At 41.6% G+C, this 17,076-nt stretch overlaps 1 protein-coding gene across 5 annotated transcripts in view; it reads left to right on the top strand.

Annotated features, from left to right (window-relative positions):
- Positions 1–15,551, top strand: part of LOC122542503 (frizzled-3) — a 106,726-nt gene extending 91,175 nt beyond the window's left edge. For all 5 annotated transcript variants that reach the window (XM_043680304.1, XM_043680324.1, XM_043680313.1 and 2 more), the window contains 3 exons: positions 7,614–7,762; positions 10,184–10,417; positions 10,680–15,551. In XM_043680304.1, coding sequence (XP_043536239.1) covers positions 7,614–7,762; positions 10,184–10,417; positions 10,680–10,890 — 594 coding nt within the window. In that variant the 3' untranslated portion in view covers positions 10,891–15,551. The remainder of the gene's footprint in view (positions 1–7,613; positions 7,763–10,183; positions 10,418–10,679) is intronic.
- Positions 15,552–17,076: the final 1,525 nt, after the last annotated feature.

Genomic DNA, 17,076 nt, shown 5'->3' with positions numbered 1-17,076 from the left:
ATACCATGAACTGATTCTTGCCAATCCAGGATAGGGACTGAGTCCTTGCTGCAAATTTGAAGTGTTACTCGAGAGCAAAATGTACTGGGAAATGGAGAGGTGGTGGGAATCTGTAAAAGCCTGACTCCACCCCCTCATTAGTTATAGATTGTGCCTTCAATGAGAGAAATTAACACAATGATTTGTCTGTTAAATCACACAGCTTGAATTGTGCACCTTACATTTAACTCACTGATGATTTCAAGACTCAAATGAAGGATAGATTAATCCAATTCTAGTCTTGGAGTATGTATACAAAATTGGGTTGCAGCAAAAAAGGCTAACTGGTTCATCAAGTCTTCCCTCTGCCATGGTGGCTGTGCATAATCATTCCTATCTACCTTCCCTTCATTTACAGTATCTCCTCTATCGTTCATGTTATGTGATAAAGGCAACAATGAGAGAGTTTTGAAGGGATAGGGTAAAGTTAATAAGGGGAAATTGAAAGTGTGGAGTAAAGGCAGCACCTTTGGTTGAGTAGGTAGATGATTGAAGGGTGGTCTGAAGGCAACAGTGGGATTTAGTATTATTGTGAAACTAGGACGTTATCAAATGCCTCACAGAAGTTCATAAATGGCTTAGTGGTACTGCTAGACTATTAATCCAGAGACCCAGTTAATATCCTGGGGATCAGAGCACAAGAGGATTCGCAGTAGGTTAAAATCTTCTAGGAGAAAGTGAGGACTGCAGATGCTGGGGATCAGAGCCAGCTCTGATCTCCAGCACCTGCAGTCCTCACTTTCTCCTGGAAGATAATATCCTGGGGACCCAGGTTCAGGTTTCCAAAGCACTTCCCCATTTAGGAAATAGTCAATGACTCTTCTTCCAATAAAAATGCATTGTCTCACAACTTCTCATATTGCATTCCATCTGACACTTTCTTGCATGCTCTCCTTGCCTGTCAGGACTTCTACAGGCTCCCCCCTCCACCTATCTTTGTATCATCTGCAAACGTGGCAACAATGCCTCAATTCCTTCGTCCATGTAAGGTATAACATTAAAAATTCTGGTTTGCAACACTGAACCCTGCAGAACTCTATTGGTCACTGGCTGCCATTTTGAAAAAAACCTTTTATTCCTACTCTCTGGCTCCTGCCAATCAGCCAATCCTCTGTCCATGCTTCAAAAACCTGGAGCATAAAGGCACTTGGAAGTTGCAAGTTCAGGATTCCTTAAGGTTAATGTGCAAATTCAGTTGACAGTTAGGAAGGGAACTGGAATGTTACCATTCATTCCAAGAGGGCTAGAATACAAGAACAGAGATGTACTGCTGAGGCTGTATAAAGCCCCATTTGAAATATTGAGAGCAGATTTGAGTCCCTTACCTAAGGAAGGATGTGCTGAATTTGAAGGGAGTCCGAAGGAGTTTTACAAGAATGACCCCAGGGTTAGTGCTTTTCATATGACGAGTGGTTGAGGACTCTAGGTCTGTACTCGATGGAGTTTCGAAGGATGAGGGTGGATCTGATTGAAACTTGCGGAATGCTGAGAGGCCTAAATAGAGTGCATGTGGAGAAGATGTTTCCTAGTAGGATAGATTGGGACCCGAGCGCACCACCTCAGAGTGAAGGGTCAAGACTTTAGAATTGAGATGAGGACTATTTTCAGCCAGTGGGTGGTGAATCTGTGGAACTCATTGCTGCAGAAGGCTGAGGAGGCCATGTCCCTGAGTATATTTAAGACAGAGAGGCTCTTGATTAATACGGGGATCGATTTTACATGGAAAAGGCAGAAGACTGGGACTGAGAAACATATCAGCCATAATCAAATAATGGAACAGACTCTGGGCCAACGGCCTAATTCTGCTCCTACATCTTATAGATTTAAGGACTGCTTCTTCCCTATGATCTTTTGAAAGCATTAATTATAGATTTAGATTTGAACTTGATGGAATCATTCTTAAGGGCACATTATCCTCATGCTGCTTGTTTCAATTTATATTCCTTTCTCCACATCTGTGATGGGGTTAAAGTTTTCTTAAAACATGAGATTAAGATATGAGAGTTTAACCATTGCTCCTTGGCATGCAATGGTGTTACTAGCACTGAATTTCCCCCCTATTAACTTCCTGGGGGTTACCATTACCCAGAAACTGACTGGATTAAATACAGTGACTAGCTAAATACAGTGGCAACAAAAGCAGGTCAGAGGCGAGGAATCCTGCAGCTAGTAAGTTGCCTTCTGATTTCCTAAAACTTGTCTGCCATCTACAAAGCACAAGTCAGGAGTGTGAAGGAATACTCTCCACTGGCCTGGTTGAGTGCAGGTCCAAAACACTCAAGAAACTTGACACCATCCAGGACAATGCAGTCCACTTGATTGGCACCACATCCAAAAACATTCACTCCCTTAATGGCTGATGCTCAGTAGCAGCGATGTGTACCATCTACAAGATGCACTGCAGAAACTCACCAAGGCTTCTGAAAGGACAACCATTTAGAAGAACAAGGGCAGCAGAAACATGGGAACAGCACCACCTGAAAGTTCCCCGTAAAGGACTCCAACAACTGGAGAGCTCTAACACCCCATCGATTGTGCTGCTTTGATGTCAAGAGCATCACTTCAATCTCACCTCTGGAATTCTGTTCTTTTGTCCATATTTGGACCAAGACTACAGTAGGGCCTCAGTTGAATGACTCCGACAGAACCTAAACAAAGCACTAGGAATTGGACTATTGTTAAGTAGGTATTACTTGCTAGCACAGTCACCTTCCATCACTTTGCAAATGATTGAGGTCAGGCTGGGGAATAAATAGCCAGATTGGGTTTGTTCTTTTTGTTGATAAGAGATTCCTTGGCAAATTTTCATATTTTGTTTAGGTTCAAGTGTTGGGTCTAACTGGAGCTCACGTCATGTCTGAGGGTAAAACTAGTTCTGGAGCACATGTCTTGAGTCTTTCAGCAAGAGACCAATATAGACCAGTTGAGTGAGAGGGCGAACATTTGGCAGATGGAATGTAATTGGAAAAATGTGAGGTTATGCATGTTGCTCAAAAACCTCCAAGTAAAGGGTTGCTCATTTAAGATGCAGAAAGAATGTTTTCTAAGGTAATGAATCTGTAGAATTCTTTGCTGCAGAAGGTGACCACAGCTAGGTTACCAAGCATATTCAAAGTTGAGATTATTAATCAGGAAATGGAATCAAGGGTTTTAGGAATAAGGCAGGAAAGTGGAGTTGAAGATTAAAAGTGCAGTATTGATCTAATTGAATGGCAGAGCAGACTTGAAAGGCCAAATGGGCTACTTCTGCTTTTGAATCTTGTGGTCTAAAGGTCATTTACTTAGTACTTCTGTTGGAAATTATCATAAATGTTTCAGCTTGTCTTTTATGTTGATGTGCTGGGTTTCCCCAAAGTTGAAGAAAGGGGAGATTTAGTATCTGTCTCCGGCTAGTTTAATTGCCCACTATCATTTCTTGATTATAAGTGGCAGTGCTGAAGATCATTGATCTGTTCCATAGGCTGTGGGTGTACATGACAGTTTAAAGGGTTGGTTTGGAGAGGAATTTGTTAAATGTGTTCAAGAAAATTTTCTTCATCAATATGTACATGTTCCTACTAGAGAAAGAGCAAAACCTGTCCTTTTGGGAAATAAGGCAAGGCAAGTTACTGAAGTGTTAAGTGGGGAAGCACTTTGGGACCAGTGATCACAATTCTATTAGTTTTAAAATAGCTATGGAAAAGGATAGGCCTTGTATAAAAATTAAAGTTCTAAATTAAAGTGAGGTCAATTTTGATGGTATGAGACAGGAACTTTCAAAAGTGAGATAACGAGAGTTCAGAGGCAGTCTGTTCCTGTTAGAGTGAAGGGTAAGGCTGATAGGAATAGGAAACAGTGGAAGAATAGAAATATTGAAACTGTGGTCAAGAATAGGAAGGAGACATATGTCAGGTGTAGATAACTGGAATCAAGTGAATCTCTTGAAGAGTATAAGGGAAGTAGGGGCATTCTTAAGAAGGAAATCAGGAGGACAAAAAGGGGATAGGAGATAGCCTTGGCAAATAAAGTTAAAGATAATCCATAGAGATCCTACAAGTACATTAATAGCAGAAGAACAACTAGAGAGAGAATAGGGCCCTTTAAAGATGAATGAGGTTCTCTATGTGTGGAACCACAAGGGATGGGAGAGATACTGAACAAATATTTTGTGTCAGTATTTACTGTGGAGAAAGATATGAAAGCTAGGGAACTCAGGATATTTAAAGATTGATGTCTTGAAAACAGTCCACATGACAGAAGACCAAGGTTTGTGAAGGTTTGTAGCTCAGGTTGAGGTTTAGGGTGTAGGTTTGCTCGCTGAGCTGTAGGTTTGATATCCAGACGTTTCAGTACCTGGCTAGGTAACATCAGTGGCGACCTCCAAGTGAAGCGATGCTGTTGTCTCCTGCTTTCTATTTATATCTTTCTGCCCGTGTCTGCGTGGGTTTCCTCCGGGTGCTCCGGTTTCCTCCCACAGTCCAAAGATGTGCAGGTCAGGTGAATTGGCCATGCTAAATTGCCCGTAGTGTTAGGTAAGGGGTAAATGTAGGGGTATGGGTGGGTTGCGCTTCGGCGGGTCGGTGTGGACTTGTTGGGCCGAAGGCCCTGTTTCCACACTGTAAGTAATCTAATCTAATCTGTAAGTAATCTAATCAAACCTACACCCTAGATGACAGAAGAGGAAATGCTGAAGGTCTTAAAAAAACATAATGTTGGATAAATCTCTGGGACCTAATCAAGCATATCCTAGGACACCATGGGAACCTAGGGAAGAATTTGCAGGCACCTAGCAGAGACTTTTCTATCATCTACAGCCACAGGTGAGGTGCCAAAAGACTGGGGGTGGGGTGCTAATGTTGCATCTTTAGTTAAGAAAGGCTGCAAGGAGAAGCTTGGGAACTATAGAGCAGTGAGTCTGATATCAGTGGGTAAGTCGTTGGAGGGGATTTTGAGAGATAGGATTTACATGTATTTGGAGAGGCAAGAACTGATTAGGGATAGTCAGCATGGTTTTAAGCGTGGAAAATCATGTCTCTCAAACTTGATTGAGGTTTTTGAAGGTAAGAGTGAGGGCAGAGCGGTCGATGATGTCTGCGTCCACCTTAGTAAAACCTTTGACAATTTCCATATGGTAGACTGGTTAGTAAAATTAGATCACTTGAAATTCAGGGAGAGCTTGTTAATTGAATACAAAATTGGCTTGATGTTAGGAGGCAGAGAGCAGTAGTAGAAGGTTTCAATTTTGGATTGGCAGCCTGTGACCAGCGAATTTCCACAGGGATCGGTGCTGGGTCTACTGTTGTCATTTATATAAACGATTTTAATGAGAATTTAGGATGCATGGTTAGTACATTTGCGAATGACACCAAAATTAGTGGTATAGTTAATATTGAAGAAGGTTATCTAAGATTACAAAGGGATCTTGATTAATTGAACTAATGGGCCAAGGAATGGCAAATGGAGTTTAAGTTGGATGAATGAGAGGTGTTGCATTTTGCTAAGGTAAACAAGAGTAGGACATATGCAATTAATGATAGGTCCCTGGGTGAGTGTTGTCAAACGGAGAGACCTAGGGTTTCCGGAAAGTGTTACAGGTACTAAGGTTGTGAAGAAAACAGGAGCAAACTAATGCAGATGCTGGAATCTATACTGAAAACAAAAAATGCTGGAGATCACAGCGGGTCAGGTTGCATCCATGGAGAAAAAGCAAGCTAATGGTTTGAGTCTAGGTGACTCTTCATTAGAGCTCTGAAATATTACTTACTGTCTCTCCATGGATCCTGCTTGAACAGCTGTGATCTTCAACATTTTTTGTTTTCAGTGGTGAAGAAGGTGTTTGGCACACTTGCCTTCATTGCTGAAACCATTGAGTCTAAGAGTTGGGACATCATGTTGCTATTGTACAGGATCTTGGTGAGACCACATTTGGAGTGCTATAGGCAGAATATTATTAAATTGGAGAGAGTGCAGGAAAAATTTACAAGGATTTTACCTTGTCTGGAGGGTTTGTGTTTAAGAGGCTGGATAGGCTGGGGCTTACCTCACTAGATTGTAGGAGGTTGAGGGGTGACCTTATTGAGGATTATAAAATCATGAGGGGTGTAGGTAAGGTGAATAGCAAAGTTCTTTTCCCTAAGTTGGGGAGTTCAAAACTGGAGGGTATTGTCTAAAGTGACAGGAAAGATTTAAAAGGGACCTGACAGGCAACCTTTTCACACCGAGGATAGTTCATATGTGGAATGAACTGCCAGGGGAAGTTGTGGATGCAGGTATAGTTAAAACATTTAATGCTATGATTTTATTATAGACAGGATAACAAAGCAGGACCTAAATATTCTTCAATTAGAGTGGGACCCGAACCCCATGTTATTGGCATATTATACTGCACCCACAGTTGAGCTAACTGATGAAGCAATATACCTACCACCCTTGCCTTTTATGATATTGGAAAGTGTGAATATAGGACTTGGTCATCCCAAGGACTATGTATTGGTCAGTCTTGTCTGTATTATCATGGATTCATCCACAACAGGCAAATCAGCACCTACTACACACTCAGTCTGGCAACTGTGCCCTACATGACTCTGTCAACTTGTTCAGTATTTTAAGCCATTCTTGGTGATGGACCAGGAAATTTGCCACCCATAGCATATTCTGGTTCTTGCTATCCTCTGTGCTTTTTTCAAATGGTTTCCAACGTAGAGCAAGAGCAGTAAGTAGTAATCATAGGCCTTTTCCTTTCCCATTTTGACCTGATACCATGTGACTGTTGAGAGTCCATTTTCAGGACTTTTGGGACCACTCCATCCTGACTACAAGCCATACATTCACGTCTCTGGAGTTTTATCCAGATGAGACATAATGTACCCAGGAATGGTGATGGAACAATCCAGGACATTGGTTTCGTGATATGATTTGGTATTTTGTTGCATCTAATTTGTGTGAATATTCTTTAGACGCACCATGTGGTAACTGATGATAATGAGTTTCCTTTCAGTAATTATATGCGCAAAGTAACCACTGCCATTGACTGCTAGAAGATAAACCTGAAACCAGACTCCCTGAGGTTCTCTGGGGACAAATTAGAGTTATTTTATAATCCTGACATGTTAAGTTATTAAAGACTATTTTGAAAGATTATTAATTTTCCTCATTTCCTGTATCAAGTGAATTTGGTTAATTAATAAATGTAATTAATATAAATCAATCTTCATTTTGTAGGGAAAGATTGTACTTTGCTTTTCACCAATTTTAACAAAAACGTTTATAAACCTTTTTACTTGAGTATATTTGATTAAATCAGTAAATACAAGACATTGCACCCTATATTTAAAGGGTACATGCACTGTGGGTAGGGTAGGATGGGTATAATGCAGCAAAGTTCAGAGGCTATAATGTGACACAGTGCAGTAGGCTGGAGAATGATAATGTGCTGGCCATCAGGATCCATCAAAAGAAAGTAAACTAATCATTGAGGTGTGGGCCTTGATTAGAATGAAAAGAGTTGAGTTGGTTTTAACATGCCATAATATTACCATTACTGCTATTCTCAATTTAACAATGAATGGAAATATATTATCTTTATCTCTCATTAGGTTACCCAGGTGAGCCACCCTGATCTTATTCTCTTCCTTATGAAATATCTGATGGCGCTGGTTGTTGGAATTCCTTCTGTATTCTGGGTTGGCAGTAAGAAGACCTGCTTTGAATGGGCCAGCTTCTTCCATGGACACAAAAAGAAAGAGTGAGTGCACCTGGGGCTCATGTCCTGGCATTCCTAATGCTGCCGTTTTTTCCCACTGCCTGCCCTGTCTGGTATCTTTAGGTGGAGGAAGGGTATGAATGGGAGATTTTATGTCCTGCTAGAGGGGAGATAGCAGCACCTCCAACAATGCAGTGGTTACTCAGTACTGCAATCAACAAAAAAATGTCAATCTTTCTGACTGCTCCAGTGTTTACAGTGTATTAAAATCTGAGACCAATAGCTTAAAAGGATATCTGAATATCTAGGGGCACGGGAAGGCTCACACAACAAAATTTCAAGTTTTAGCACTGTTTTTTACAATAACAACAAAACTAAAAACATTGACCAACTTTTTTTTTAATGGAAATGTTTACTTTATACCACTTGTAATCAAAATCTCTAGCACATATCTATTTTACTCTGTCCTTTCAGTGAACACTTTATTCTACAGAGACTAATCCAAGGCTATTTCTAATTTTGGATAGCATATTTCCTTTTTCCTTACCCAGTTGGATAATACCTTATCCTTGAGTTCATTTTCACAGTGAGGGTTACCTTGGCGATACCTTCCTTTCCAAAGCTAAGTGAACCTGCCTCATTTAAAACCTCACAAATATGTTTCTTCAATCTGGGAATGAATTCCTTGCTGAGTAATCAGACAGTGTGTTTTCTGTTTCAGGCACAGAATTAGCTGTCTTTTTCTATCTCAATTGTTACCTTTATATATTAGATTCCCTACAGTATGGAAACAGGCCCTTTGGCCCAACAAATCCACACCGACCCTCTGAAGAGCAACCCACCTAGACCCATTCCGCTACTCTATATTTACCTCTAATTAATGCACCTAACACTATGGGCAATTTAGCATGACCAATTCACCTAACCTGCACATCTTAGGATTATGGGAGGAAACCGGAGCACTTGGAGGAAACACACGCAGACATTGGGAGAACGTGCAAACTCCACACAGACAGTCACCCAAGGCAGGAATCAAATCCAGTCCCTGGCACTGTGAGGCAGCAGTGCTAACCACTGAGCAACCGTATTCTTGCAAACTGATCTGTCTGAGAGATTCAGGAATGTCTTAAGAAACCTGCAACCTGATGTGACTGAAGTATTCTATATACTTTTCCTTCCTAAAGCATAACCCCAGTGTAAATTATTGCAGACTTCCAATGTCTGATCTATATTGGAATTAAATAGACAGTTCAAAGTATAACTTGCCACAAAATGTAAAGTTATTAAAACCTCCATGTGAGACTTGGAGACCAAATGTCTACACAGTCATCGCAAGTGCTTTTGCCATCATTTACAGGTCTGTAAATCTTGTACCTTCTTCCCAGTGGAAAATTATTGGACCCCATAAGCCTTTATGTCGCTGAAACTTATGGTCAAGAGGAATTCACAACAGGTGGCATTCCCCATTTCATTCCTCCATTTTACCCTAAATTAAAGAGAGAACCTCAAAACAGAATAAACTTTATATTTGTAACATGTGGACTGTTAACTGAAGGCCTTCTGACCTTTACTGACTGATCCACAGCTGTTACAGGAAGTATATAGCAACTCCATTGACCTGTTGAACAAAACTAATCATTTGGGGTTTGACTCACCTCAAAACCTCCAGCATTTTCTGTACTTGTGCCTGGAGAACCATTGTTTGTTTCTGTCTGTACTGATGAATGAACAAGTGAAATTTTGTAAATTTTAATTCATCTCCTGGAAGGTCAATCAGTCCAATGAGTCAGTGTTCCTAATACAACTGCCAGCACTAACCTCTCTTTGGAGGTTTGGGTGAATTTTACAGGTCGAATGACCTGCTTTCACGCTATAGAGATTCTATGAAGTTCAGTAGGTATTGCTTGCTTGAAAGAGATGTGTGGAACTTACTACACTTTGTACAGAAAATGTCTGCACTTCTGTATTGAGAAGTGAGTTCCTTCCCGTGGGATGTATTGGAAGGAGGGCATTCTGCCGCTGAGCATGTACCATGGCTGATGTGCATCTTAACTCCATTTACCTCCCTTTACCTCTTAATATCTTGCCTACCAAAAGTCTGTCAATCTTGAACATTCTAATTGTAACCCAAGGTGCATGGCTTATGTTTGGTGAAAAGTCAAGGTTTTCATGACTGTTTTCGTGGGGAATTAAATGCTTCATAATTGACAGTTTTGACTGACATGGCTGTAGTTTCAAGTTGAGGCTCCCTCGTTCTGATAAATTTGCACTGCACCCTTTTTGTGGCTAAAACACATATGTTTTGACAGATTTAAAAACCAGAGCTGGAATCAGAAACTAATCATTAGTAAAGGTTAATTTTAGAGGTGGGAGATAACTGAAACCTAATAGTTGGCCTGAGAATTATGTGTACTTTAACTGGATTCTATACTTGACCCAGATCTCCTGCATTTCTCTTTTCAGTTCTGTAAATGAGAGCCGCCAAGTACTGCAGGAACCCGAGTTTGCGCAGTCATTGTTGAGAGACCCCAACACCCCAATCATCCGCAAATCCCGAGGTACCTCTACGCAAGGAACCTCTACTCATGCCTCTTCACAGCAGCTTGCCATTATGGATGACCAAAGGAGCAAGGCCGATAGTGTCCACAGTAAACTCAGCAGTTACCATGGCAGCCTGCACAGATCAAGAGATGGCAGGTGAGTGGAGCCAGTTAGGAATCCCAATCTTCATTAGCAGTCAATGGACTCCAGTAGTCCACACTAGATTCCAGTCTCCACCATCAGTGCTCAAACAGAAGACTGTCACTGAACACTGTTTTATGGTGCTTTCAAATATCCATCAACTTTGCTGTTCTGAAGGCCCCTGACCCCTTTAGCCCACAGTCTTTTATAAACTCTTGCACAAACCTGCTATCTATGTGATGGTTAATTGGAACTTCTGTCATTGTTCTTTTGCCAGATATACACCATGCAGCTTCAGAGGTTTGGATGAGCGGTTGGTGCATGGTAGTCTGCCGAGGCTCAATGACCAATCCCGGCAAAGCAGCCAACACCGCCTGAATGATCAGTCCCGGCAAAGCAGCATTAGGGACCTGACAAACCCAGCAACTCATATTACGCACGGTACCAGCATGAACCGGGTCATTGAGGAAGACTGCACAAGTGCCTAAACATAACCTCCTTTCCAAGGCAAAATGAAGGAGGCAAAGGGAAGATGGGTAAAGCTGTTTACAAAGCATTTACAAGACAGAATTTGTTTAGTGGCAGTTGTTACAATAGGTCAATGGCAGATAAATAGATAAAGGTCTTGTAAATTGCAGCTTCATCTATTGTCACTAATGTTGGGAAGGAGGTTTAAATAGTTACTGACATAAACATGATGATCTCCTCTTTGGAACAACAAAAGTTTAGATGTATTTCAACTGTCACAATCAATGTAAAGGCGAGAAAGAAGGAAGTTTTCAAGGTGGCATCTCATTCCTAACAGAGAGCTGCTCGTTCTGGCTATTCTGTAAAACTGGGCGGGTAGGAAGCTTAGATTCATCTTCAAGGACAATATGATATGATTCATAATGTAAAAAAAAAACTTTTTATATCTTTGCTGAGACATCTTTAAATGAACACGTACATTTCTTATGCAAAATTTGACATCATGAAGACACCATTCTCATGTCTGGTCAAAAGGATCATTGGAACTATTTTTATTAACTTTATGGCAGAGATGGTAAGAACATTAATACAAAAACCTGTCAGTTTTCAGAACTCCCATCTCCATGAGATTAAATTCTATTATTAGAAACTGGATGCATGGTATGAAAGAAACAATGAAACGATGTGATTAAAGTGTAGATATATGTTGCATTTACTTGAAATGAGATAGCTTTTGTAAAGGGGCTAATGCAAAATTTTTGTTCAGTCTGTAGTTGTGTCAGGACATTGCAATGCTACCTCACAATGCTCCTTCTAATATTTGACAGGATAGGAAACAGATGAGGCAGTTTTGCCAAATAACCAGTTACTACACAGGGGCAGGGATAATGGATAGAGAAATGGAATTGTGACCTAAAATGCATATTTGGCATGAACATCAAATGCTGGCCTTGTCAGTGATGCTCACGTGCCATGAAAGAATTTTTAAAAACACGGAACTTGTTAAGGTGGGATGCAATATACATCCAAGTTATTGTTATACCTTGTGATGGGGAAGCTTAACGATCTAGAATAGTATTGTTTCAACGCCTCTCCCAACACATGCCAATGCCCAGCTCAAAGATAAAAATAATGTGGACAAATGAATAATACTGCTGACAGAAAGTATTCCACCTGATAAAGCACTCAAGTTTCATTCCATGCTTTGGGAAGAAGATCTAGGCCTACATTGTTTTATGAGTTAAGAAGTGTTAATACTCGAAATGTTGACTTCTTCACCTCTTGATACTACCTGGTTTGCTGTGTTCTTCCAGACCCTTGTTTGTATAATTTGGATTCCAGCATCTGCAGTATTTTTGTCTCTAACCAGGTTTATACCATTGTGAAGTCTCTTCAAAGGATGCCCACTTTGAAGAGATTCTCTGCCTCCATCAGATGTAAACTCAGTGAGTCCCTTTCTCACTGCCTCACTGCTGTTTCCTCTTCAGCTCTTCAACCACACTGTGAAACAACCCACTACTACAGCCACATGACCTACCACAGCAACCATTTCATCCCTCAAGGCCAACAGGTACATTTTAAACTCTCAATAATTGGACCTACTTTAAATGCCTTCATAAACAATTCTCTCTCTGGATCCTCCACTCAACCTTCTCTGCAATGCACCAGCACCTGCATTCCTTCTCCTCGTTTCACACAACCCCACCCCTCCAAAGTCTCTCTTTCCTAAACTTGTGGAGGACCTCTACTCTTTGACACAGAAACACATGCTCAACAAAGGGTTTTTCTGTTTAATCTTGGACATTAAAAATTGTAAGTTCACAAGAGTCTCCTCTACTCACCTCCAGTTAGAGAAATCACTTACCATTCAAAAGCCATGCCCTGTTTCTGACCACTTCCTGCCCCCCATGCTGGCGCTGCCACTACGCACATGCAGACCTCATCCAGCACCAGGCCTCTCCAGTGTAACGCCACTTCTGGTTCCAGTTCCAGTCCAGCACCCAGGCCTCTGTATCCATTGCATGGACCCAACCGTCCGTTCTCTACTCTGTACAATTCCTCAAACGCTGCCTTGGATTCCGCCAACAAAAGGACTGGTACCTGTCTCAGCTTCCCTAAAACATGCACCTCCACTCTGGATTCTTCCTCCCCCCCACCCCAACTCTCCCATCAGCATATGGACACTGATCACCCAGGGTCACTCCTGGGTCCTCCTGCCCACCTGCAGCTAGCCAACACACCTCTCTTTCCTCATCTAACCACCCTGACATACTCCCTGCCCTTCCACCTCTCCTCCCTACTTCATCTTCCCCACACCCCTCCGCACATCCAGTCCTCCATCCCACCACCCTCCCACTTTCCTTTCCCTCCAACGACTGTTCCCACATCTCCCACCACCACACCGCGTTCAACCCTCACCTAACATATGCTATTACCCTTCCAACACTCTCCTTTAGCCACTTCGAGAACTCTCCAAAACACCATACTTGAGCCATGCTACATAGACACCATACCCCCCGACCTCAAACTGTCTGAGACCGAACAGTCTGTCCTCAGTAAAGGGCTCCTCATTTGTGCTCCTCCGCCCCCACCTCAATGAATTAGTCCTCACCTACAATAACTTTTTCTTCAATTCTTCCCACTTTCTGCAAATCCTGGGGGTGGTCATGGGCACTTGCATGGGCTCTGGCTATGCCTGCCTTTTTGGTGATGTTGAACATGCCCTCTTCAGTACGTACATGGGTACTGTTCCCTAACTCTTCCACCATTACATAGATGACTGTATTGGTACTGCATCCTTCACCCAGGCTGAACTGCAGCAGTTCATAGTCTTCGCTAACAACTTCCACCCTGCCCTCAAATTCACTTGGTGTATCTCAGACACTTCCCTCCCTTTTCTTGACCTCTCAGTATCCATTTCTGGCAATAGTTTATGTACTGAAATTTACTATAAACCCACATTCCCATAGCTACCTGGACCGACCTCCTACCATCTTGTATCCTGCAAAAACTCCATCCTGTTTTTCCAATTTCTCCTTCTCCCTTGCATCTGGTTTGATGAGACGTTCCACTCCCAAGAATCCCTGTTGTCCTCCTCTTTCAAACAATGCTTTTTTCTCCCCCCCCTATCATCCAGACAGCCCTCCACTGCACCTTTTTCATTCCTTGCTGCACTGCTGTAAACCCCCTACCCCCAACAGCCCTGAAGAAGGGTTAATACCCAAAACGTTCACTTCACCTCCAGATGCTGCCTGGCTTGTTGTGTTCTTCCAGCCTCCTGTTTGTCTGCTGTTTTATGAGTACCAAGAGGTTGCTGCACTTTCAGAGGTACATTAATCCTATATTCTCCCTTAGTTGTACAAAAAATAAAATCCCACAACAATATTCTATAACTAACATCATTAATATTTCTGATCATTGTCATATTAATGTCTGAGAGATCCTGCTCTTACATATTTTGCTATATTTCCTACACTACAACAATGATTACACTTCAATTGGCTGTAAAACATTTGAGGATGTCCTGAGTCTTTGAAAGGTATCAATACAAATTTCAAAACAGTTTGATCAGACTCACTACATTGTATAAACATGCATGGTCTCATCCCTTTGTAATCTAGGCTGGAATAGTGATGTATTTAGAGAATCACAGAATGCTTACAGCACAGAAAAGCCACTTGCTGTATCATGTCCATGCTGGCTCAGAGTTAGTCAGCAAATCCCACTCCTTGCGCATTTCCCCATAGCCCTGTGTTTCTTCTCAAATAATTATCCAATTCCCGTTTGAAAATCACTATTAATCTGCTTCCACCAACCATCAGGAATACATTCCAGATTCTAGCACTCACATTAAAAGCTTTTCCCCAATGCCTTTCTAGTTCGTTGTTAGTCACCTTAAATGTCCTCTGTTTTTCAATCTTCTACCAACATGAACACTTTTGTATATTAATTCTTCCTGGAATTCTCAGGATTTTGAATAAATCTATGAAATCTTCTGTCAATCTTAAATAAAAGCAATAAACTGCAAATGCTGGAAATCTGAAATAAACACATAAATCAGCAGGTCTGGGAGCATCTGTGGGGAGAGAAACAGTTTGTTTTGAATCTGGTATGACGTCTTCAGAACCTAATGCTACCAGACCTGCTGAGTTTCTCCTGTATTTTCTGCATTTTTTTCTCTCAACCTTGTCCTCAAAAGAGAACAGCCCCAGTTTCACCAGTCTATCTCCGTAACTGGTCTCTCATTCCCAGAGTCATTTTTGTAGGTATTTTCTGTACCCTCTCGAGTCATTTCACATGTTAAAGTTGCTCCTTTTAGAGTTGTATTCTTTGTATTGTTGTTTCTTGTCTTTCCACCAAAACTTGTCATTTCATACATCCACATTAAATTTCACCTGTCATTTACCTACCTATTCCAATACTGTCGTCTATGCTTCTTTATAGTCTGTCATGATCCTCCTCATAGTTCACAATGCTTCAAAATTGATGTGATTTTCATATTTTGAAAATGTGCCACATGTAAATCTAGGTCATGAATCCAGATCAAGAAAAGTTATGGCCTTAACACTAAGCAAAGTGTACCTTCGACCAGGCTAAAACCAATTATTCACTATTAATAGAGTCATAGAGATGTACAGCAGGGAGACTGACCCTTCGGTCCAACCTGTCCATGCCGACCAGGTATCCCAACCCAATCTAGTCCCACCTGCCAGCACCCGGCCCATATCCCTCCAAACCCTTCCTATTCATATACCCTTCCAAATGCCTCTTAAATGTTGCAATTGTACCAACCTCCACCACTTCCTGTGGCAGCTCATTCCATACACGCACAACCCTCTGTGTGAAAAAGTTGCCCCTTAGGTCCCTTTTAAATCTTCCCCCCCTCTCACCCTAAACCTATGCCCTTAGTTCTGGACTCCACCACCCCAGGGGAAAGACCTTGTCTATTTATCCTATCCATGCCCCTCATGATTTTTTAAACCTGTAAAAGGTCACCCCTCAGCCTCCGACGCTCCAGGGAAAACAGCTGTAGCCTACTCAGCCTCTCCCAATAGCTCGAACCCTCCAACCCTGGCCACATTCTTGTAAATCTTTTCTGAACCCTTTCAAGTTTTACAACATCTTTCCGATAGGAGGGAGACCAGAATTGCACACAATATTCCAAAAAATGGCCTAACCAATGTCCCTTGTACAGCCCCAACATGATCTCCCAACTCCTATACTTAGTGTTCTGTCCAATAAAGGAAAGCATACCAAATGCCTTCTTTCATTATCCTATTTACCTGCAACTCCACTTTCAAGGAGCTATGAACCTGCACTCCAAGATCTCTTTGTTCAGCAACATTTCCTAGGACCTCACCATTAGGTGTATAAGTCCTGATCTGATTTGCCTTTCCAAAATGCAGCATATCACATTTGTGTAAATTAAACTCCATCTGCTACTCCTTGGCCCATTGGTTCATCTGATCAAGATCTTGTTGTATTCTGAGGTAACCTCCTTCGTTGTCTACTATACCAGCAATTTTGGTGTCATCTGCAAACTTACGAACTATATCTCCTATGTTCACATCCAAATCACAGAGTTCTGTATCCTGTCACTAAGACAATTTATTTTTCACATCAACATGTTCCTTCTATGGACTTCAACTTTGCTGACATGTATGTTATTTAACATTTGCTCAAACACCTCTTGAAAGTCCATGTAGACCACGTCAACCACATTACCCTCATCAATCATTGTTTTTTTTTGATGAAGTAACAATCGAATTCAACATGACTTGTCCTGAATTAAGGAAAGCTAGCAAATATTCATCTGTCTAAATTCAGATTATTTCTGAAGCTTTCACACCAATAATGTGAAGGGATTTTTTTTCTGCTGCAAGGATCTCAGAGGGCCATGTATGGCAGTGGCTTCTGAAACTGGTAGTCTGATTTGGGAGTGGCATTGGGGCACCAGTGCATGGAACATCCAAGCTGCTACGCAGCCATGCAGCTTGGAGGAAATACATTGGGAATTATCCGTAATTGCTGGGTTTATCCTTGCATACTTTAGGTGCTGCATTTTGGGAAAGTAAATCTTAGCAGGACTTATACACTTAATGGTAAGGTCCTATGGAGTGTTGCTGAACAAAGAGACCTTGAAGTGCAGGTTCATGGCTCCTTGAAAGTGGAGTCGCAGGTAGATAGGATAGTGAAGAAGGCATTTG

This window comes from Chiloscyllium plagiosum, chromosome 3 (assembly GCF_004010195.1).
Source record: "Chiloscyllium plagiosum isolate BGI_BamShark_2017 chromosome 3, ASM401019v2, whole genome shotgun sequence".
In the NCBI taxonomy this organism is placed as follows: domain Eukaryota; kingdom Metazoa; phylum Chordata; class Chondrichthyes; order Orectolobiformes; family Hemiscylliidae; genus Chiloscyllium; species Chiloscyllium plagiosum.
The sequence above is the reverse complement of the archived record's forward strand: the minus strand, read 5'-3'. Positions and strand labels throughout refer to the sequence as shown.